This window comes from Neophocaena asiaeorientalis, unplaced genomic scaffold (genome assembly GCF_003031525.2).
Source record: "Neophocaena asiaeorientalis asiaeorientalis breed wild unplaced genomic scaffold, Neophocaena_asiaeorientalis_V1.1 scaffold169, whole genome shotgun sequence".
Lineage (NCBI taxonomy): Eukaryota > Metazoa > Chordata > Mammalia > Artiodactyla > Phocoenidae > Neophocaena > Neophocaena asiaeorientalis.
This window is the reverse complement of record NW_020172187.1, coordinates 2993304-3019225: the sequence shown is the minus strand read 5'-3', so window position 1 is coordinate 3019225 and position 25922 is coordinate 2993304. Positions and strand designations below refer to the sequence as shown.

At 33.4% G+C, this 25922-nt stretch overlaps 1 protein-coding gene across 1 annotated transcript in view; it reads right to left on the bottom strand.

The window, feature by feature from the left end:
• EYS (EGF-like photoreceptor maintenance factor) overlaps window positions 1-25922 on the bottom strand; it is a 1631219-nt gene that overhangs the window by 1381970 nt on the left and 223327 nt on the right. The window contains 1 exon segment of the mRNA XM_024761621.1: window positions 4770-4779. Coding sequence (XP_024617389.1) covers window positions 4770-4779 — 10 coding nt within the window.

Genomic DNA, 25922 nt, shown 5'->3' with positions numbered 1-25922 from the left:
CACAGTATGGCACATGGGCCAAAGTCTACTTGCTGTCAATTTTACTACTGTCCATGAGCTAAGAATTAGTTTTACATTTTTAAATAGTTGAAGAAAAAATAAAAATAGAATACCATTTCTGACACATGGAAATTACATAAAATTCAAATGTCATTATCATTCCAATTTCATTTCTAGGAATATATCAAAGGAAAATAAAGACATATCTACACAAAACTTATACATGAATGTCCATAGCCCAAAGTAATTGAGGAATGAATAAACAAATGTGGTATATACATGCAATGGAATATTTTTCAAGAATAAAAATGATTGAACTATTGATACATACTACAACACAAATGAATCTTGAGAACATTATTCTACGTGAAAAATGCCCGACACAAAAGATCACATATTTTATGGTTTCATTTATATGAAATATCCAGAATGGGTAAATCGTTAGAGATAGAAAATAGATCAGTGGTTACCAGAGGTTGAAGGGAAGAAAAATCGGGAGTAATGAACATGTTCTGGAATTAAATAGTAATGAAGAATTCATGACATTGTGAATTTACTCTAAATGATTTTATTGTACACTTTAGAAGAGTGAATATTATGGTATGTGAATTATATCTTAAGAAAAAAAGTTACATAGATTTCATTTCCTTGTTAGTTTTCAGTACTTTTGCTGTGAAATGTTGAGGGGAATATAAATAGGGGAATCAATAGACACAGGCTGTAGATACATAGACACAGAGATACATAGATAGGTAAAGAGATAGAGGAATAGAGATAAATGCGGATATTTTAAATCTTGCCTCCGGTGTTAAGGACTTCTTGAAACTGATTTGGGGTTGTGGAACCTTTTGGCACAATTTTTGTTCATTATCTCTCCTAATATTGCTTCTACACCCTTCCTTTTGGGAATCCAAATACCTGCTTGTTACACATTATTTTATCCTTATATATCTCACAATATATGTGTATTTCCCAACTCATTCAACTGTTTGAGCTTCATTCTATATTACATATTACCTCTTCCTTCATCTGTTTCATTTAGTGTTATAGTTCTATAGTCAGTTTTTCACTTATTACTTTTTCTCAATTTTAGAAATTTTACTCAGTTTTCTTATCGCTTCTTCATCTTGCCATTATTCCCTTGAACAGAAAAAGCATACTTTTCTCAAGTTGTCTGTTTTCTTTATGTCTATGGTTATTTATGAACCTGTTATATTATTTTTAAAATTGTTTGTAGAAATTATGTGAGGCATGAGATGAAGTTATCTTTCTTCCAATTTCACATGTTTGCTTCTTCAAGTCCATTCAACTCAGTAGTAGTCCAGTATCACCAGAATCTAATTTCAACATTTGAGATACTTTAAAATGGGCCCATAATCATTGTCTATCTATAGTCTTATCTATTTCCAAGTCGCTGTTTCTCTTAAGTCGTGGTCCCTTTGCGGTTTCAGCCCATGTAAACAAAGAAGTTTATTGTGCAACCTCCTTTATTCAGTGCCAGATGGTGGCTTTTCCCTCAGTCCTCTGAGGCTGTCTGAAGTGCTGTTTAGTTTCTTAACCTTACGAGCAACTTGTTCAAAATTGGCAGATGTATCAAGTGAACACCATGGCTTATCACTCTGGATATCCGTCCTCTTCCATACTTTGGTTCGGTGAAAAACACTGCCATTTTACCTCTCATTTGTTTTAAAACATATTTAATTTTTTTTCAACCTTTTGAGGTGTTCTAAAGAAAGGTGATCTACAAGCAGCCCCTTATTCCTAAAATGTGACTTTCTCTGGTGGAAGTGAAACTATCCCAATTTCAGTTTCATAAGAATAGTATCATGCTACCTACTGCAGCTTGCTTCTCACATAACAATCTATCCTGCTGAGTTGATCATATCCTGATCCAAACCTTTATTTTTAACATGTCTGCATAGTAGCCTATGATGTGCATGCCTCACTGTTTATTCAACTATAGCCTTCTTGATAGATATTTCAGTGCCGTTTTTGTCTTTACAATTATTCCTGAAATAAACGTCACTGAACATAAATCTATGCCTGAGTATATCTAATTGCTATGAAATTGAGTTTAAGAAGAAAGGATTTTTGGTTAATTCATATATGATCTTTCAATTATTATCTATAATGAATCTGTTCTTATACAGAGAAGAAATATAGTCTAATATTTTTAACTAGTCAATGATCTTATTCTTGCTGAAATCAGATTGGAAGTGCTCAGGAACTGGGCAAGTACACTATATCTGCATCATAGTGTCTAATTAAGTGTCTAATTAAGTATAAGCTCCATGTTGTACACAGTGCATAAGAAAATTTGATGATAGTTTTAGTTAATGGCAATGGTACATATTTTGTGTGAATATTTAACTATTATTCTTAAAGTGTTTACAAATATAAATGTATTTATTATATTCCATTTCTAATGTTTAAATTTTAATAGAAAGCATGAGAAAAATCAGAAAACAGAGTATAAATTTACCTCTCTTGAGTATTCCCTCTTCCAGATTCCTAGTAAATCAGCCATCATGAGGTGTGTCTTTCAACTATGGCTACTTCTTACCATCATTAAAACAACTATTTTCAGTTAATAGCAACAAAAAATAACATAAGCATTCACGGAATATTTTAAGACAAATTGTGACTTTATAAAGACAACAAACCCATGTAGAGTATTTCACACTCTACAACGTTTCTCAAATTTTGAGTACATTTATTCCTATTTTCCTGATTCCTGTTACACTTTTACAAATTCTTCACTAAACTGTGTCACAAAATAGTTGGAACAACTAGCTTTGGTGCTATTAATATTCAAAATAGATTAAATGAAATATAATAAGCCTTAGCTGTGGAAAGAAAAATTCCAGATACAATGTGTATTGGCTTGAATTGTATGCAGGGAAATGGAAGAGAAAAAGCAAACATCATTTTAGTGCAATCTTCTAAAAATAGGAAACCTCCTTTTACCTGCAAGAACTATTTTTGTAACAAGACAATGATGGTGCTATAAAATAATTACAGGAACATTTTCCTAATATGAGTGACTCAGATTAGAGAACAGCTAAATGAGTCAATTACCAAAGAACCCCACTGTGAAAGGTTAGATTTTTATAAACTTATAACACACACATATACATACTCACACTCCCAGAATCAGTTGTAAAGTAGAAACGAATTGTAACCCTACAATGAAAGGTGTATGGGGCTTATTATCATCTAGAATAAAGGAAACCAATTTTTAAAGTACTAAACTGCATAGGACCAAAAGGGGACTTAATCATACAGTGAAATAATTGCCTGATGTTAAATTCTATGACTTTAGGTAGTGAATGAAAGTTCTAAGAATTTCTTATAATTTCTATGAATAGGACAGTTTAATAAACTGGAATCTACCAATTAAAAAGATCAGAAAATAACTACAAGATGTATTGCTACAATATTACCAAAATGTATCAATATAAACCCAAAATAGTTTCAATATGCTAAAAGTGGCCTATTTCCTCTCATTTAAACACTATAAAAATAGTGGTAATCTGAGGAACTACAGAGCTACATTTTAATACATGCGACCAAGAGAATAAAGCAACAGAATGGAGGACTTACCAAAAAGTAGCAAGGCTATAGAAATCTGTAAGACATTTATCACAAGAAACTAGGGACAAAAGTATTCATAGATTTTCTATTATCATTTATTTAAAAAAAAAATAACTTTTGTGTAGCTAATAATTGTGTCAGAAATGAGGAATGAATTTTAAGACAATGAAATTCACCAAATGATAAAATCTCCTCCCATAATTTTTCCAATGATTTCAATATATTAAGTAGCAAATCTCTCTTATCTTGTGCAAGTTTCAACTATGCTCCCTCCTCAGGAAAATTCCCAAAGACAATGAATAATTTAGTCATAATTCTAATTAAAAACTTAGTAGGACCCCTGCAGCCTGTGAAATTTACAAGGCAATGTCACTAATTATTTGTTACTTCAACCTGTGGTCTGAAACAGTTCTAGGCAGCTTCAGGAAAGTATGTGTAGAATTAGCAATCCAGACCAAACCAGTTTCTCAAAAACACTACTGAGATATCACTGATTTCATAGTTATTGGCTCTTAAGCCCTTTTCTAATTGCCTTTACAGTTTATATCCTCCCTCTTTGCAGAAAAGTACATAAAATATAATTGTGGATTATCCATAGCTAACCCGTTAAATAATCTTCATGATAACCATGCAATATAAAATAATTCTTGTATTAATAACTGATCTTCTTTGGGGACTAAAACTTAACTTTTCCATTTTTAATGCTTTAATTTCAAGTTATTCATCACAAAGTCTGGTATGTTATCCATGATAATGGAGTCAAGCAGAAACAGAAAGTATTCCAAATATAAAACTCTACAATGCTGGATGTGTATTTGTATATATTTGGTGAAGCCCAGCACTGAAGTATATTACCTTAGTTTTGCATGAGGAAATTTCTGGTACTAAAAAAGAAACAGTGTCATATGCATGGAAAAAAAAAAAAAGCAAAACTCACCACCAACCCCACCAGGGCAAAACTGAAAGAAATAATTTGTCCTCATTCATAGATGCATTGTTCATGAAAGTTTAAAATCTAAAAAATTCCACCAAATCAAATTTAAATATTTTCCTTTAAAAATATTTCTTGAGACTGTAATTTTATACATGACTGCAAGTATTTTTTAAAAGATTTAGAGAAAAGTTATTCAATGATTTTTAAAATATTATTCAGATAAAAAGTTGTTTTAATTTACTTCACATTTGCTTTACAAAGAAGTATTATACACTATGAACATTGTGCACTAACAGAATTGTATCAACTTGGAACATAGTAATATAGTATCAGAAGCTATATGTTGATAGAAATCAGTCATAATCACCAAAGATCAGTTTACCTTTTGACATAAATCTTATAGACGAAGCAAAGGGCAAACTGACTTTTAATGAACTATCTTGCTCTCACGTAAAACACCAATAGTCGTGGAATTTCACATTAAATACCACAACTGAGTTGATAATTTACTTGTTGGAATGTTGTGGTTTTTACTAAAATAATCCTAAGGTAAATCTGTCTGTTAACTCACAGAAGCTAAATTGAGTTATAGGAAATCTTTGTCCAGCCTCAGCCTTTTAAAAATAAGAATGTTAGTGCCTTGGAAACCCTGCTTGAAATTAGCTGATACAGAAAAGATACACTCACTAACCACTCTGAAATTCTTTTCCAGTGCAATTCTGAGTTTTCAGTCCTAAACTTACACAAAGGAGCAGATGTAAGGGGCAGATGCTAAAAAGAATTTTAACTATACTTCAATTAAAAAGTAAGCGAATAAATGAATGAATGAATGAATACATACATACATACATATTAACTAAAAACTATTATTTGGAGATTCCCAAAGCCTATACTATTGACCATTCTACTACTTGAAAAGGAGAAAATAAACTAGAAGGTCACACCTACATTTTAATACTAGTTATCTTTGAGTTGCTAAAATAACATGTATAATGCTTACATTTTCCTTAAGCCTTAAGATATTCTACATGTCTATTAAAACATGCATTATTTTATATTTCTAATGTGGCAATCAAATAGAGAAGGATATAGCTGAACAGATCATAAGGGCAAAAAATAATACTTTCTTTAGTCAATTGAACAACATAATTGATTAAATACAGTCACAGCATTTTACAAAATGCACAGCATTTTACAACATACCTTATATGTTGAATCTCAGAGGTTTGTCACTGACCACCCCTTTATTACAAAGAAGAATAATTTTCTGTCATCAACTACGCAGATCAGACCACATCTAAAATACTGTTTCCAATTTTGGTCTTTAAATATTTATTTAGGAGAAATTAAAGAATATATGGGTGAGGTAGGTGATAGTGACCTTCAGAGGTCTATCTTAAAAGGATGCCTAACAGGGAATTCCCTGGGGGTCTAGTGGTTAGGATTCTGGGACTTCACTGATGAGGCCTGGGTTTGATCCCTGGTCAGGGAACTAAGATCCTGCAAGCCTTGTGGTGCAGCCAAAGAGCAAAAAAAAGTATGCCAAACAAGACTTATTGAAAACATTTTGATACTGAATTATGTTAAAAGAGTATAAAGTCTTTAATATCACCATGATGACTTAGAAGACACAGAATGTATTACATATGTTATGAGAACATAAAAAATACAATGTGGTCAAAAGATCAAATTTGTGTGTTGTTTTGTTTAAGAAAGCAGTGTAAGTCCTAAAGCCAAAAAAAGAAAACTTTATGGTTTTATATAAGGGATATTAATTTGAATTGAAATTACCCCCACAATAATTTTCAGATTTATGATGAGAATAATAAAGGAGCAGAGAGAAATTTGCTTGCCAGGATTCTTGCAGATTTTATCATGTTAGTTTATAGGCTAGAATAGATAATCTCATCCTATCTTAAAATACTTTGCTGCTGTGATAGTCTTACTGCTTGTTATATTATAAAAAATATTAAGCTTCATTGATTTTTTTCATGTCTCTGATTCTTCTGGAACATGCTTCCTGGAAAAGATGATGTTCTGTAGAACTACAAAATATTTAGCATCAGTTAATGAAACAGGGAGAACTTCTAGTTACTCTAGTTACTTCACTCTCCAAAATACAAATCAGAAAAATAGAATATAAATCAAGATAGAACAGGAGACTCATCAAGTGTTGCAAAAAATACCACATACTATTGAACACCAATAATTCTTCCTTGACATCTATATATTTATTAAAATATTATATCCTCTAAAATAAATTTTTATATAAAAATCTATTTGAAGCAATTATAAAAATGCAATGATTAGAAATATAAATGAGAAAATAAACAATACCAGGTTAGCATTTTTTAAATTTTATTAAAGACATTAATGAATGTTGCCTGCAGATTTAACATTGGCAGACATGAAATAAAGGTTAATCTTCTATTGATAAATTTATATAAATCAGTTTGCATGAACAAAACTTTTGTATTACACTCTTGACTTAATTATCTTGCAATTAAAATAATAGTTAAAATTTGCTTGAAATTCAGTTGCATGATGAGGTCAAAACTTAAAGCAATGTGTTATAATTATACTGACAGATAAAAAGATTTTAACTAACATTTTATCCATACCCTTAACTATACCCTTGAGAATTACAATGTATACAAAGCACTCTTCTTAAGGATAACATATGGACCCTGATTTCATAGAGATTGGATAATAATATGGGAAATAGTACATACCCACACACAATACAAAAGAATAAAAGCTGCAAAACAGAAAATGCTATTAAAGGAACAAAGTTTGGCTGATTTTTAAATGCTAAAACCCACCGCGCAACAGACAGATGGCAAATCCACATCTGTTTCTATATAGAAAGAGGATAGAACTCTATGTAAAATATGCTCACATTAGATTTATGCAGCTGTAAATAGGAGACTTCCCACTGTCCCTCACTGTCTGTAAATATGTCCCCTTTTTGTCCCATTATACTAGGCACAAAATGGATTGTAAATGATTCTAAAAATAAAATTTCAAAAATAATTGTCATTCCTCTGTTCACCTTCAAAATTGAAATTGCCAACGAATTTTTTTTTTACATTCTACAAATTTAAGAAAGCTTTATGACCAGAACAGAGTCACCCACATTTGTCAAACTTAACAATTGACATTTTATGATCTTTTAAAGTTAACTGATGTGTCAACATAATTTGAAAAGGGTCATGGATCATACAAATAACAAAATCTCTTAAAAGACAGTTTATAAGATAATTTGATCTTCTAAAGTTTCATCTGTTGAATTTAAAAAGCAGAGAAAAGAACTGATTTTCTTCTTAGCAAACATTTTTTTCTATGTTCTGTAGTCTTGACTAATATGTATAATTGTTTCTGATCATCTAAGTGGAGCACTATGTATAAAAAGTGAGCACTGAAACTTTTCAAAAGAAACTACAATGTAAGTATTATAATCAATGACATATTCAATAAAGAGCACACTTGTATCCTACTTAGCAACCAAGCAGTGACAGATGTTTTGTTAACTTTGCAGAATTTTAAAAGTTCAAGCGTTGTTTAATATCAACAATATGACATCTACTTTTTCTTAATGTAGGTTTATTTTTTGTCCATGGGTATAAATCCAAATAAACAGCATTTCTAAAGTTTATCTGCATGGAGAGATTCATTAGTTTTACAAAAGCCAGCCAGTACAATGAAAAGCCATTTAATGAAATAATTCACTTTTATTTTTTGTAAAAGTAACATTGAGATATCTTTAAAGAGAGAATGAGAAGAATGGTTTTACTCCAAACCATATGTTAAAATAAAACATGAGGAGCTGGTTTAAGGTAAGATATTGATTGAGTTGATTTTTTCAACAGGTATTGATTGATTTGGGGCATGCTGAATTGAAAGCATTGATAGAATATTCAGCTAAAAGGGATTATCAAGATTTTGGAAATGCAATAGTAAAGTAAGAGCATGATATGGGTTTAGTTTATAGCATCAACTACTACACACCATACAGGTTATAATTAAAGTTACAAAATAGACAGGGTAATCCAGATAAAAATGGAAAAAAGAAGAGCAAGGAAAGACATTTGAACAGAACATATATTTAACTGGTATGAGGAAGAAGAGAAAGGTTGGAAAACCTTGTAATTAATGGAGGTCTCAAAAAGAATAAAAAGAAAAAAATGAAAATGAAGAAAAATAAAGAAAGAGAAAGGGCTTCCCTGGGGGCACAGTGGTTAGGAATCTGTCTGCCAATGCAGGGGACACAGGTTTGAGCCCTGTTCCAGGAAGATCTCACATGCCACAGAGCACCTAATCCTGTGTGCCACAACTACTGAGTCTGCGAGCCACAACTACTGAGCCCACATGCCACAACTACCAAAGCCCACGTGCCTAGAGCCCATGCTCTGCAACAAGAGAAGCCACTGCTATAAGAAGCCCAGGGCCCACAAGGAAGAGAAGCTCCCGCTCCCGGTAACTAGAGAAAGCCTGCATGTAGCAACGAAGACCCAATGCAGCCAAAAATATATAAATAAAAATAAATAAATTTAAAAAAATAAAAAGAATGAGAAGAACATTGTTTATGGGTGTGATTGACTAGGCAGTGAATTGGTAAACAATTTCTCACTGGAATTACAAATAAGGAGCAAATATGGATGATCACGTACCAGATCATCCATATTTGAGATTATAAAAATGAGATTATTTATGAAGGTGGAGATTTTGACAAGGAGACTTGAGTATAATCTATGTGTGATGAACAGTATCAATAATGAAGGATGACATGGAGGGGAAAGTTTTGTGTGAGAGACCACCCTTATTTAATAAAATAGACAAACTTAGCTGAGTCAATGAACAGATGCCAAACTAGTCTCTATAGAACTTATGAACATACACACAGGGCATATGCACACTTAGCTACTCATGCTGGTTACTAAAGAAGTTTAGGGCAGTTGTTCTGGTTACCGTGCACCTCATCTCTAAACCAGAAAGCTGTAGAGTCATGTAGGATTGGATGAGGGACTCTGCTCCCTGAGACTGCTTTCCTGAAAAATCTATTAGATGGAATAGGCAATTTATGTTGACCACCCACGTGAAAATAAGAGATAGGTGCAGAAATGGCAAAATGTTTTAGTGAAGGGTGCCAAGATTCAAAAGAAAACTTTTTTCTTTTATGTAATATTTTATTTAAAATAAAATTTAAAATATATTGAAGTAATAACCCATACATTTATCACTTACAACAAGAGTCTTAATTGTCTATGTTAGCTTCCAGTTTTTGTCCAGATAAAATACTGGGATTTAAGTTTCTCTACCACTTGCACACTATGTGAAAAATAAGTAAATTATTTCAACAACTCGGGCCTCAATTTTTCATCTATTAATTGGGAACAAGTAATTCTTATTTTGAGAATTAAGTGAATATATGATTATGAAATTATTTTGTAAAATTTGAAACCTCATCCAAATGATATTATTTGTTTTAAGTTGTCTATTAATAAAGTATATACTATTGACTTTTAATCTGTTTCCATACAGATATTTTGTATTTTTGTGTAATTGCATTAGCACATTTTTCCTTTTATGATTTTGTATTTTATGACGTTTAGAATATTTTCCCTGTACATTATGAAAATACACACCCATTTATATTTTAAATGACATCTTAAGTATTTGTTAGTGTCAGTATTTTATGGTTCTCTTTTTGTGGTACATATATATTGTGATTTTATATAGTGAGTTATATCCAACTTTTCCAGTTTCTTCTCCTGCTTTTATACTTCGTAAGCAATTTTCCTTAAGTCTCAGATCATAACTATTCAACAATATTTCCTTCTGTCCTTTATTCTTTTACACTTACACTTAAAATTTTAATTTTTTTTAATTTAATTGTTAAATGTTGGGAGATAAAGAGTACTATTTTTCTATATAATTAGTTGTTCCATGAGCATGTATTAAATAATTATGTCTTATCTCCTTACTGTAATACTATGTTTTCTTATTCTGAGCATCTTTCTGAGATTACTGAACATAGGTTCTATAGGTTCAAGTTTGTTATAGTATTTGTATATTTTGATTGTGCATTTATTATGTTTAAAAAATTCTCATTAAATATTATAAGCTTTTCAGGATGCATTATCCTTTGTCTCCAAAATTTTTTTAACAATTTGTTTTGCTTATACTTCCATATCTGTTTTCAAGTGTTTTCAATTTCCAAAGTATTTTCTTAGTAACTTCAGCATATTAATAAAAATGTTTGAAAGTATAGTCTTTGCTATACCAAAGTAATTTGGGGGAATATGGTATTTTCCTCTGTTCATACAATTCTTCATTATAGACTTTAAAAAATTTTGTGTTTATTTAATCCAGTTATGACACATTTCTTGTTTAGATTTTTTCTTTTTTATTTCATATATTTGAAACTATTATAAATGTGCTTCTTTTTCTTATACTATTTCATATCTATTATATTTTCTAACTATTTTATATTCTTCATACTTTTGAGAAATGTGTGTTATACAGTTGAAAACACTAAAAAAAAGAGGAAGATTTGTAAAAAAGTGTAGCTGGACTTTTTTGCTGTAGCTAATAACTAAAACAAAATTTTCTCAAGCAATGACTGCACCATAACTCACCTTCACCCCCTACAAATATTTAGAAGCTGAAATACAATGCATCTATTATTGAGGCTCAAGCAGTGATTATACTTCAGCTGATTCATATACTGAAAATACCGAGATAATTTGACTAGAGTCCACAATCTTCTGGTAGACTGGATGGCCTTTCAGATTTAGTTGAAATGCTTCCAGCACAGCATGTTATAAATGACTCTAAATAAGTGGATAAAATAAGACCACGTGAAACATTACGAGTCAAAGTAACAACAACAACAATATCAAACCTGTGAAAAAAATGCATAAACCCTGATTTTAAATTTAAAATAGCAGCAAAAACTATGTGATAAAAACAACAATTTTAATAATAAATAGAAATAGAATCAAAAGTAAAATAATAACACGTATTTTTCAAATCAAATTAGAAAACAACAAAGGAAAATAATACTTAATGATGGTGTTAGTTTGGTCATTCAGTCTCTGGGAATGAACATATGCAAAAAAATTCTGGAAAATGACTTGGCTTGATAAATCAAAAGCCACCAAAGAGTTTATATATTCTAAACCATCAATAAAACTCCCCAAGTCCTAAATACTCTGTTATTACAATATGATGAAAAGTTTGTAAAAGATGTAGGGAAACAGATAAATCAACTATTTATAATTTCAAATGTTAAATCTATGTTAATGCAACACTTTATTTTATATGTGAATAAAAGTAGACATCTAACAAAATATTAACAGTCGCCAGATTTTCAAATTGTGGGCAATTTATAAATCATTTTGATATATTCATTTTATCTTCACAATTCTTAAATTACCATGTATCAATGTAATTGTTGTTTAAAATAATTGAAATCATATGAACATCCTTTACTCAGTTAAAGCATTTGTATTAAACATCATCATCATCGCCATCATCATCATCATAATCATCTTGGTTTACATACCACTTGACTACCAATCTTCTATTTTTTTGGTACTTCAAAATAGTTTGACAAAAAACATGTACTTAACAGCTTCAATCTATCAAAATCTCCTCAAATAAAAACTCTTAAGCTTTTAATGCCCAGTAAAACTCTCATCTGTCTGGAGTTATCAATAAAGAGGCAACTCTAGTAATTACTCTTGGCTTCATAAAATCTCTTGTCATAATGAAAAGGTTATACCAAGACAACTTATTATTCCTCCTTAGAATAATTCAATTTCTTCAGATTCAGTTATTAAAAATAGTACAGAAATTATATCAGGGAAGTAAACAATTATGCTGAAGATAAAGTAGAGTACAGCAGCTCTTGAGACATTGTCCTCGGGTCAAACAGAGACTCTACACAATCTTTGGACTAAGATTTCTGCAAGTAGATTGCACAGTCAGTGTGGTCAGCCTGGCGTATTCCAGAATTTCTATGAGAGCCATGCCACCAGCTCTGAAATCCTAGTTTCAGAGCAGCATCAAATTGTAGAGAGCTGAGCTGAGAGACATTTAAGAAACATCTATCTTATTACACTTGTTCTACAAACTTGAAAACATAAATTATTGCAGTTTAATTGACTTGTTCTGCTCACAAAATATCCTCTTGATGGAATCAACACTAGAAATAAAGTTCTTCAAGTCTTTCTTCTCTGTTTCTAGTATATACCCTCCTTAATTTTAATTTCAAAGAAGCATGGGTGCTGTCACATGAGTGCTAGGCTCTGTTATATTGTTAGGCTCTGTTTTGGCTCATTTCATATTTTCTTAGGTGAATGGCACTGCATTTTGGGTACAGCAAATCTAGACAAAATTGTAGACCCAAGCAAGGGAATTTTACTGAAGGCTAGTTTAATGTTGTTCATTTAACATTACCAATGAATGCATCTTCTGGATTTTAATATTGAATCTGATAAAAAATTTTCATAGGAAATAGGAATTTAAAAGAATTTTCAGTTTTACTATGCCTTCAATATCCACTCTGAACACCAATATTCTCATTTTTAAAAATGGTGTATTTTATATCTGCATTTTAGGCTTTTGTCAGGATTAAGTTTGTTGATTCAAAGCACCTCACAAATTATTTCCCTTCCTGTGTTAATCCTCTACAATTCCTATAACAGAAACTTAGGTGTAATATTAGCTTGCTTTCTGGTGTTACAGTAGGTAATTAAATACATTTTTTTACCTTAGATATTGGCTATACCCTATGTGTTAATTGATTATTAGAGATGCAGTGGGTAACTTATTATCTATCAACTTCCTTCCTGAAATTCTTCTTTTGAGAGAACTTTATTTCAACAAAACTCATAGGAAAAATTTATGATGTACTTTAAAGATATGAGTTGGGTTTCTGGCAATTTGTGAAAGTAAGATAGAAGAAAAAACACAGTTCATATGGGGATTCACTATTTTCCCTTGTTGTGGGATTTCTGGAGAAAAATGAAATACTCTTCAAGCATGCAGAAATCCAGAGCAAGGTATGTTAGGATGATAAGTGGGAGAATGTGGTATGTCTTAGGAGACTTGGTGATTTTACACTGTATGTGGGTTACTAGCAGCTTCATAGTTGTAACTAAGGCTACTTAGTCCAGCTCATTACTTTGGGGACTGAACTCTGCACAGTGATACAACACAGGAGGGAGGGATTCAGAATAAAATTATGACATAGATGAAATGGTGCAAAGGTACTTTGGAAGTGAGGTGATAGAATTCACTAAAAATTAAGGATCATTACAAATTCATACACATAACTCTACTTGAAACATGACTTTTCATGAAAACCACTTACATCTTCTAAAAGAGTGTTGTTAAGACAATCCAAGTTAGGGTGGCAACTGTGGTAGCACAGCACCTGAAGGCATTTTTTACTAAATGGGTAAAAAATTAGTAATGGGAGTGTTTGTTTGTCTCATGAAACTTTAAATTTTGACATCGTCTAACACTTCTTAATGATATCAGATCCATCAGATATATTTTCCCCCCGAATCCAAGTTTGTTTATATTGAAAGTATGTTGAGACAAGTAGTCCTCTTTTTTTTCCCCCACATCTGAAGAACTGCCTTAGCATTTACAGTAAGAACATCTCACCTTCAGGGTTGAGCAGATTCCAATAGGCAATAAACAGTGGCAGTATTTGGGATGGTATACTAATGTTTGGAGAGCAGCAATATGGCCACATTAAACTTTCAAATTCTTTTAAAATGTCGTTTAAATATATTCTTTATACATTAGAATTGCATCACACTTATCCTGAGCAACACAAAATTCCATGCAATACTCAATTTACAAATAGACTACATATGATTGCTTGGGATAGTTTTCTGTTTATCTATTTTATTAAAATTTAATATCTTCAAACAAGGGATGAAGCCATCAGAAAAGGATGGGGGAGAGTATAGGATCAAAAAATAAAGGTAATACAACAATTTCTAGATTTCAACTTATAGTTTTTATGTCAAATATTAAAATAACATACAAATTGTTTTTCAATACATTCTAGCTTCAATTGCTACTGGTAAAAGTGACTCATGTCAACATGTTATTGTAAAGACATAGAATGGGAAAGAAAATAATAGTATAGCCAGAGTGACAGACATTTCTTGCCAAAGTAGAAATAGTTCCAACTCTTTCATGCAACTTTCAATTCTGTTGGGGAGTGAGGGCTTATTCAGTTGCTATTTTGTGCTTGCTACGTATTTTATACAGTATTGTCAGTTAAATAGGTTAAATAAATGCAACTCCCCATACTTTGAAGTCTGAGTAAAGAGAATACGACTTAAAAAAAAGAAACATTCAGTTTGAAAGAACAAAGTCTCCTTAGTCAGTCAAGAGATATGTCTAGTCAGGAAGAGCTTTTGCAAATTTAAGAAACAATTTGATATTGATGGTTACCATTTATTTTGCAGACCTGTTGGGAATGAATGTATTCATGTAAAGTTATTGCAAATTTTATTCTTCACAAATTAATTTTTGGCTTTGACATTTATTTGAAGTCACTTGAAAGTAAATAAAACTACGTACTTTCTATCTTCTCATCTTACTACCCTTATAGTAACAATGACTTTTTGTATTTATTTGCAGGATTAATTCTAATTTTATAATTAGAATTTTATACTTTTAAATATCTTCATGTAAAATCATAATCAAATTTAATTTCGTACTCTGTCTTTTCAGACTTTAAGATTTCTTTTTTTTAAAGAAAACTTAGGATTGACTCTCATTAACTTTTATATGTAACATACAGTACTGTTAATTATATTTATCATGTTGTGCATTACATCCTTAGTACTCATTTATCTTATAACTGGAAGTTTGTACCTTTGACCACCTACATCCAATCCACTTTCCCCAACCTCCCATCTCTGATAACCACAAATCTGATCGCTTTTTCTATGAATTTGTTTGTTTGTTTCTTTTTGAAGTGTAATTGGTCTACAACACCGTCTTAGGATTGACTCTCTTATTAACTTTTATATGTAACATACAGTACTGTTAATTATATTTATCATGTTGTGCATTACATCCCTAGTACTCATTTATCTTATAACTGGAAGTTTGTACCTTTGACCACCTACATCCAATCCACTTTCCCCAACCTCCCATCTCTGATAACCACAAATCTGATCTCTTTTTCTATGAATTTGTTTGTTTGTTTCTTTTTGAAGTATAATTGGTCTACAACACCATGTTAGCTCCTGGTACATAGCATAGTGATTCAATATTTCTATTCATTTCAAAATGATCACCTCAATAAGTCTAGTTACTATATGTCACCATACAAAGATATATTGTTATTGACTATATTCCCCACAATGTACATTTTCATACCTGTGACTCATCTATTTTCTACTAGAAGTTTGTTCCTCAATCTCCCTCACCAATTTCTCTCATCCACCCATCACCCTTCTCTCTGGCAGCTACCTGTTTATTCTCTGTATCATCTATGACTCTGTTTCTGTTTTGTTATGTGCATGCATTTGTTTTGTTTTTTAGATCCACATAAATGTGAACTCGTACAGTATTTGTCTTTCTCTGTTTGACTTATTTTATTTAGCAAAGTACCCTCTAGGTCCACTCATGTTGTTGAAAATGGCAAATTTTTACTCCTTTTATGCCTGAGTAATGTTCCATTGTGTACACACACACACACACACACACACACACACACACACACACATAATCTTTATCCATTTGTCTGTTGATGGCACTTAGGTGGCTTCCATATCTTGACTGCTGTAAATAGTATGGCAACAAACATTGGGATGTGTATATCTTTTCAAATTTCTGTTTTCATTTTCTTCAGATAAATACCCAGGAGTGGAATTGCTGAATCATACAGTAGTTCTATTTTTAATTTTTGAGGATCCTCCATATTGTTCTCCATTGTTGCTTCACCAATTTACATTCCAACCAACAAGGTATGAGTGTTCCCTTTTATCCACATTCTCTCTAACATTTGTTATTTGTGGTCTTTTTGATAATAGCAATTCTGACAGGTGTGAGGTAATATCACTTTCTGATCTTGATTTGCATTCCCTGATGATCAGTGATGATGAGCATCTTTTCATGTGTCTGTTGGCCATCTATATGTCATCTCTGGAAAAATGTCTATTCAGATCCTCTGCCGACTTTTTAATGAGGTTATTTGTTCCTTTGATATGGAGTTGTATGAGTACTTTTTATATTTTAGATATTAAACCCTTATTATTATAATGTACCAATATTAATCCCTATATTGTTTACAAATATGTTTTCCAATTCAGTAGGCAACGTTTTGTTGACAGCTTCCTTCACTGAACAAAAGCTTTTTAGTCTGATGTAGTCCCATTTGTGTATTTGTTTTGGTTGCCCTTGCCTAAGGAGATAGTTCTAAAAAAATATTGCTGAGACTGATGTCAAAGAGTGTATTGCCTATGTTTTCTTCTAGAACTTTTCTTCAGAAAGTGTCATCTTGCCCACTCCCCCTACTTGATACTCTTGAAATAAATGTTTTAACAATTCTAAAAATTAACCCTAGTAAAAAGTAAATATAAATAGATATGTATCAATCTTATTTGAAACACTATAGAAGGTCAATCAAATATTTCACAGGTTCCTCAATTTACATGTACTTGGTTCTAGGAATTTCTTTTATTCTGGCCTCAGTTCTATTGAAAGATAATAATCTTGACTGGGAACAATGTTAATAGTGTGTCCATCATCATATAAACTACATAATTTAATGGAAGTGAAGTATTATCTTAATTCATAAACTTTTTATGGATACAATATTTACAATATTAGCTTTAAAAAGTTAAAAGTTGTTTTGTTCATCTCTCCTCTATTTCTGTAAAAACAGGTTTGTATTGTAAACAAATTCAAGGGTATATCCAAAATATATGCTTAATTGAGATTCTCAGTATCCTTAGTTTGTCCAAGGAAAACACTTTACAATACATCTCTGTGGTAGTCAGAATAGTGGCCTCTAAATATGTTTACATACTAATCCCCCAGTACTGTAAATTAAATATACATGAATATACATAACAAGGAGTATTTAAGGTTGCAGATAAAATTAAAGTTCTAATAGGATGACCTTAAAAGAAAGGTAATAGCCTTGATTTTCTGGGGATTCAATATAATCACAAGGGCCCTTAAAAGTAGAAGAAGGAGACAGAAGAGGAGGTCAGAGTGATGCAATGTACAAACTCAAACCACCATTCTTGGCTTTAAGGATGAAAGAAGAGAACCGGCAGAAAAAGAATGTGGATGGTCTCTCGAAACAGGAAAGAAGAAGAAAGGGGTTTATCTCTTAGAGCCTCCAGAAGGAATGCAGCCCTGCCAACGTTTTGATTAGCCCACTGAGGCTCTTTTCTTACATCTGAGGTAGAGATCAGTAAGATAATAAATTTGTGTTGTTTTAAATCACTAAGTTTGTGGCAATTTGCAACAGCAACCATAGAAAATTAATAGCTTCTGTGTATGCAACTATCTTAATTATGCAGTGAGTTAAATTTTCAAAATTTTATTTATAATATACATCTCTTAAACTGTTGTGAGACTGAGACAAGATGTGCCTAAGGAAAATGCAAAAAGGCAGTGTACCAAGAATAAGCAGCTTAAAACCCCAACTCATTTTTGGGGAGAGAATCTATTGCATTATTATGTATATATAATATCTGTATTATTAAAATATTATACATATGGTTTGATATACATTTATAATAGTAATTATAATAACATAATATATTTGGAATTGGAGTTGAAATATACCAGTCTAAATATTGTCACAATAAAAAATATTCCTGATTCAAGATAGACTTGACCTTTGTAAGTCAGAGAAGTGTAGTAACACTGTTAATTATTTTGAAAGAAAATCCCATATTTCTTGGCTGTCATTTCATAGATGTATGTCACTTGCGCCTCTATTTTATTAGAAGAAATGAGTGGCCATGGCAGGGGTCTCACTGCGGAGCACATTCACAAGTTTCTCAGGACCAGTTCTGCTCAGTGCTTCCCTGCAGTATCAATATGACATCAGTAAAAAATACTGCCTCATTAAAGCACATAAGAGAATAAAATAGAGCAAAATCAGCACAAATAAAATTCATCATGTCTAAGTTATTGAACCCTTTCTTTTACGTTAAAGAAGCTTAAAAATGGCAGATGCATATACTGGAAATGATGGAGTACCACCTTATCCCTGGCTAGGCTCCTTCCAGAATCACAGTTGGTTCATTATCATTACCTAATATTTGTAAAGTGCTCTGATGTTGAAATCACTCCCAAGGTGCTGAGTAGGATGGTCACGCCTGAATAAATCTAATGATGAAAAACAAATATTATTATTTTCTGTGCCTCTTTGAAGGAAAATAAATGTTTACCATGAAAGAAAACAAATCAAGGAAAAACAGCAAACAAACAAAACAGAAAAAGAACAAGTTCAAAGTAAGTTGCAGACCAGTTTAAAAGAGACAAAACCCTGTGCTATCTCCATTCAGGCCAGACACAGCAGGTCCTCTTATGCTGAAACACAAGGACCAGACACACTAGGACACCTGCCAGCAGAGGCCACAGTTCCTACAGTCAAAAGAGATACTAGTTAATGGGACGACTTTGGGACCTTGGGGTTTCATATAAAGAGAGTTCACGGTATTTGTGCATAGAAGTGGTGATAGTTATCATGCGAGTGTCTTTCTGCTATGGTGGTACATTTACTTGAGAGCATCATAGCAAATGTGAATGTGATTCTGCCTATGATAACAGAAGAGCTATGTGTGGGATGCCCATACATAGACGGATTGCATTATTGGTGCCAACCTTGACTAAATGATATTCCTTAGTAGGTTGTATGAACTTTCACTAAAGTTCCAGTTTAGGGGAAAGTGGCAGATAGATCCAATAGGATCATTTGTACGTAATGTGAATGAGGGACCACAATATCCAAAGCAGCAGCAAAGATGAGAATGAACATAAATGAGGTGATTAATAAAATACTAAATATAGTGGCCTTTGTCATATAGCTTCATGTGTTTCTTAGGGCCTCATTACGACTTTTGTTGACCTCAGATACTTTTGCTTTTGTGGGTCTCTCGCTCTCTTTCTCTATATATAGATAGATAGAGATAGATATACATATAGATTGCTATACATATAGGTAATATACATTATATCATAATATAATTATATATTATATATTAAATATAATCCAGGCTGTATGCATTATTATACTAATATTCATTATACATATTTTTCCTTTGGTTTTAAAAATAAATTAAAATTAAAACATTTTCACAGGCTTGTAAAATTACCATGGGTAAGCCTTAGGCAACTATGCTTACTGTGTCTGATGGAAAAGTTGTCCCTGGTGTTTATAACCATTCATAACATCAACAATTCTGTGTTCATTCAGATTTCTCTAATTATATATTTTTGATATATCAAATTAACCTTTGTAAAATATAGGCAACTGATTAATTAAAATTCATAGTATGAATGGGCTCAGAATAAATTACGTATATGGGTTTAAGCACTAAAATAATGATTAAAGCTATCAAATCTACTTCCCTCTGTTTATCCACAGTGTCCAAAAATATACAGAAATAACAAGTATTTTATGAAAATATTCTATACTCCGCAAGTATCATCTCTCAACCAAATAAATGAACAATGGAAATTACTATACTAGTAAAGACACGGCATGCCCAACAACATATGTGGGCAGGATATCACTCATAGAAAAATTCCAAGATTGCCCATATCACCCTGTAAGGTATAAATGAGGAGCTGAAAGAATGGGAAATGACAGCTCATATGTGATCTGACACAACGGTACTGATAGAAATGACTTAGGAATATTGAACTTATTTCATTTCTGCTTTAGTAAAATTCTCCATCAATGAGATATGCTATAGGTAAGTTAGTTAAGCTAGAAACTCCCGGAATCTAGTCTTTATGCTGAAACAACAGAGTAAGCTCAGCATTTTTTCTAGACTATGAAATGTTTATTTAAAATGATCTGTAATTTTGGCTTCTTACAAGTTCAACCTTACATTTTCTGAATTAAAATGAATATGTGAATTTCTATTAAATGTATATGTTTAAGTTTGACAAAATAACACTTACCTCCTAGGAAAATTATGAAATATGATAAGAATATTAAATAGGTTAAATATCATTTGACCTTATGAAGATTGGTTTTGTTGTGGCAAGAGTACACAAAATGGGATAGTTATTTTAGGCCACAGCTTCTAGAAACAGATAAATAACGATTATTTGATTTCTAGCATACTGCCTTTCTTTCAAAGAACTCAGGGAAATCTGTTCACATATCACCTGTGTAAAATGGGAACAATTTATGTTCTTTCAACTGTGAACACCAATCACACAGAGACATTTGTAAATTTAGGTGAAATGGAAAACAATTTCAAGGCAGTGAACTAAACCACAATAAAAATTACACAGGCATCACAGCATTGGGAGAGGGATAGAAGTGTGACTTGACAAAAAAGAATCAGATTGTGCATAACACTGGCTGAAGGGGCTGGTGCCCTGAAAGGCAAAAAGCTGTCTGTAGGCAAATGGCAGTATAGATTGATTTGCTAACTCAGCCTTCAATAGGAAATGCATGTGCCCAGGGATGCAGTGCTATAAAGAAAGGTACTGACTCTGTGGGATAGGTCACCTGCATGCTGCTCTGTGCCAGATTATAACTGTTAACTTGAAATAATTTGGCCTGTTTTCAGCAATTTATCTAAAGGCAACATAAATTGTATTCTTTTGTACATCTTGTTTTACCCCAAATGTAAAAGACTTCTAAAATGTCTATTGCTTTTGAAATCTAAACAAGCAGCCATTCAGGTTTAAAATGAAATGACCAATTTAAAGGACCGGAAATAAAAGACTAAATATCTTTAGGGGAGTGGCTGAGAGGGTGGAGTAGAAAGACCCTGAGCTCACTTCCTTCCACAGGCACACCCAAATTATAACTATTTACAGAGCAACTATTGATGAGAAGGACCTGAAGGCTAGCAGGAAATATTTCCCACACCTAAAGACATAAAGAAGGAACCATAAGAATATAGGTAAGAAGGACAGAAACGTGGTATAGTCAAGTTGTACACCTGCAGGTAGTCGACCCACAAACAGGAAGATAATCACAATTGCAGAGGTTCAACCCAAGGAACAAGGGATCCAAGCCTCACATCTGGCTTCCGAACTTGGGTCCAAGCCTCACATCTGGCTTCCGAGCTTGGGAAGGCTAGCTCCCAAACATTTGCAGGGATTGCATACAGGAGAGCTGGAGGGCTGTAGAAAAGAGACTTTGCTCTCAAAGGGTGTACACAAAACCTCACACACTCCATTTGAAAGAAGCCTGGGGCAGACACACTTGCTGATCTTGGAGTGACTCTAGGGGGCAACGGGGATTTCTCCTGGGGGAACAGATGCTGGCAGTAGCCATTCTTTTTTGGGTTGTTTGTTTGTTTTGCGGTACGCGGGCCTCTCACTGTTGTGGTCTCTCCCGCTGTGGAGCACAGGCTCCGGATGCGCAGGCTCATTGGCCATGGCTCACGGGCCCAGCTGCCCTGCGGCATGTGGTATCTTCCCAGACCAGAGCGCGAACGCGTGTCGCCTGCAACATCAGGCGGACTCTCAACCACTGCGCAACCAGAGAAGCCCATTCTTGAGAGCTTATTCTACCACGAGAACATTGGTATTGGTAAACACTATTTTGGAATCCTCCCTCTAGCCCATTAGTGCCGGGGACTTTCTTACCCACCAGCCTGTTGGCACCAGTCTCTGTACCACCCAGCCCAAGCAGCTAGACATGTGGGGACCTACCCACCAACCAGCAGGCTGACGCCAGTCCCAGGCTCCCAAGGACTCCCAGTAAACCCCTTGGGGACTCAGAATTGCCAAGAAGCAGAGTGGGACTGGCCTCAGGACCCTAAGAACACACTGCCAGCCAAGGCAGAAACCAGCATCTCCCACCAGCAGGCTGGGACCTGCCATGGGACCCCCCAGGCCCCATAGCCAGCTACCCCGGAACTTGGACCCAGCTACCAGCAGAGCAGCGCCAGCCCTAAGCCTTGCCGCCAACTGCCCCAGGACACAGGGCCAGCACAAGCCCTGGAATCTCTGGGATTACTGCCTGTCATGCTGCTCTGCAGCCCCACCCACAAACAGACTGGCAGCATCAGCACAAGGCAGCACCTAGCAGCAAAATGTGTGGGGTCCCAGCCCCACCTACCACTGTGCTCACATCAGTAGGCCTCACCACAGAAGAAGGGGCCACTTAGCCTACATAAGGGGCACCCCTAGATCATATAGGTCTTGTGACCAGAGAAGAGTGTGCTGCCGGGCCCCATAGAATGCCTTCTACATAACACCACTTCTCCAAAACTGGGAAAAATAACCAAATTACCTAATACAAATAAACATAGAGAAGTAGACAACAGATGAATATGTTCCAAAAGAAGGAGACACGATGAAAACTCGGAAGAAGAGTTAAGCAAAGTGGCGCTAAACAATCTACTCGAAGGGTTCAAGATAATGATCATAAAGTTGCTAAACAAGTTCAAGAAGAGAATGGATGAACACAGTGAGAAGTTCAACGAACAGAAAATATAAAGAAGAACCAAGCAGAACTGAAGAACAATGAGTAAATAAAAAATTAAACTGGAAGGAATCAACAGCAGAGTAGAAGACAAAGAAGAACAGATCAGTGAACTAGAATATATAGTGTAGAAATCACTTAAGCTGAGTATAAAAAGGAAAAAATAATAAAAGATGAGGACAGTTTAAAAGACATCTGGAATAACATCAAGAGTACTATCAGCTGAATTTTCAGCAGGAACTGCTGCACAGAAGTGAGTGGAACTGTATATTTAAAGTGATAAAAAGAAAAAACCTACATAAAAGAATTCTCTACCTGGCAAGGTTGTCATTCAAATTTGAAGGATAAAAAGTTTTACAAATAAACAAAAGGTAAAGAAGTTCGACACCACAAAACATGCTTTACAAGTAATGTTACAGGGACTTCACTAAGCAGAAAATAAAAGTTTACACCTAGAAATGAAGTGAGTGCTTCTCAACATTTTCATCCATTCATTCTTTTATTCAACATGCTTTTATTGAGTGCCTGCTCTATGCCAGGCACTTTTCTGGAAACCTAAGGAATATCAGGGAACCAAACAAAATTTCTGCCCTTATCTGGTGTACATACTGGCAGAAGAGAGAGTAGAGTACATCGTTTGGTATATAAAGGGCTAATAGTGCAGCAAATAATAATAGTCGGTGCCCTGAGATAGGAATTGGGGCTTCTCACAACCTGAGCACCTGAGTCCACAGGTGCACCCACACCAACACCTATGGGCCATGGGGATGAAGTCTCAGTGCACCAGTGGGGACCAGATTGAGATACAGGCAGTAACTCTATGTTTGGAGCTCCCTGAGATAGCAAACTTTTTAATTAAAGGTTGTTTTAGAAGAAATTTTTGTGTTTTCTTTGTAAATAATCCAAATTGACTTACTTTGAATTCATTTACGTTCTTCACCTGATGAACTAAGTTGTTTCCCAGTCCCCTGCCAAATTTTTAAATAAAGATTGTTTAGGCCTCGTCCCTAAATCAAAACAAACACTTGTTGTGGTAAGTTCAGAACATGTTGAAATGTGTTCTTTAACTTGAAAATTTCTGAAACAGTTTATTTGTCAATTTACCTTTTCAGATTAAGAGAAGACTTTTAAAACAAATCAACCCACAGTATAGTACAAGGAACTCTACTGAATATTCTGTGATAACCTATATGAGAAAAAATCTGAAGAAGAATAAATATATGTATAACTGAATCACTTTGCTGTACACCTGAAAGTAAAACAATATTTTTAATCAACTGTACTCCAATAAAAAATACAAAACAAGCAAACAAACAAAAAAACAGGGCACAACCCTGTAGGACTCTCATCACTAAGCAATCCCATTTGTCTAGTTATTGGTGAGGACAATTCAGCAATAATATGCATAAAGAATAAAGAACTGTAGTACATCCTGTCAATCTAGATCCTTTATAAAGCATTTAGGCTATAATCTGTGCTTTGGAGTTGTTGCTGGAGGGGCCACCCAGAGATTTATTAGGTCTAATTCTCTGATTTCTAGCAGATGAATCTTCAATTAGCCCACACTGGTGGGCTCGTTATCCTATTTAAAAACACTTTCAGGGAAGAATGCATTATAGGAAAAGAGTACAGAAAGGCAAAAAAAAAAATATTCACATGCTTAAAAAAATATATTTTATACATATGCAAACCTTTCATAAACTAAAATTTACTTTCCCCTCTTAAGTGCAGTTCTACATTTTTCCCGGCTTTTATAGTAACACATTACCCCATGATTTAATCAGTAAATTGAGCTTTGATGAGTAATAAAAAACATAAAACAAATAAATGAACCTGGGAAACAACAAAAACATTTATTTTTTTCTTTTTATTTTACTCTATTGCTAAATTCTGATATTCTTGGTGGTCCAAGGGTTAGGAAAACAATCTGTGAGAGGAACTTAGAACCATATATTTAAAAGAATAACAATATTCATAGTCACATTTATTCCATGTCAGTTTTAAGCTTTAAAGTTCAAAATATTAATATTTATGATAATATTTAGAATATTTTATTTACATTTATAAATATAATATAATACTCAAGCTGATCTCCCTGTGATATGCGGCTGCTTCCCACTAGCTATCTATTTTACGTTTGGTAGTGTATATATGTCCATGCCACTCTCTCACTTCGTCCCAGCTTACCTTTCCCCCTCCCCGTGTCCTCAAGGCCATTCTCTATGTCTGCGTCTTTATTCCTGTCCTACACCTACATTCTTCAGAACCATTCTTTTTATTAGATTCCATATATATGTGTTAGCCTACTAATTTGTTTTTCTCTTCCTGACTTACTTCACTCTGTATGACAGACTCTCGGTCCATCCAACTCACTACAAATAACTCAATTTTGTTTCTTTATATGGTGGAATAATATTCCGTTGTGTATATGTGCCACATCTGTTTTATCCATTCATCTGTCGATGGACACTTAGGCTGCTTCCATGTTCTAGCTATTGGAAATAGAACTGCAATGAACATTGTGGTACATGACTCTTTTAGAATTATGGTTTTCTTAGGGTACATACCCAGTAGTGTGATTGCTGGGTTATAGGGTAGTTCTATTTATAGTATTTTAAGGAATTTCCATACTGTTCTCCATAGTGGCTGTATCAATTTACATTCTCACCAAGAGTGCAAGAGGGACAACAACAAAAAAAAAAAAAAAAA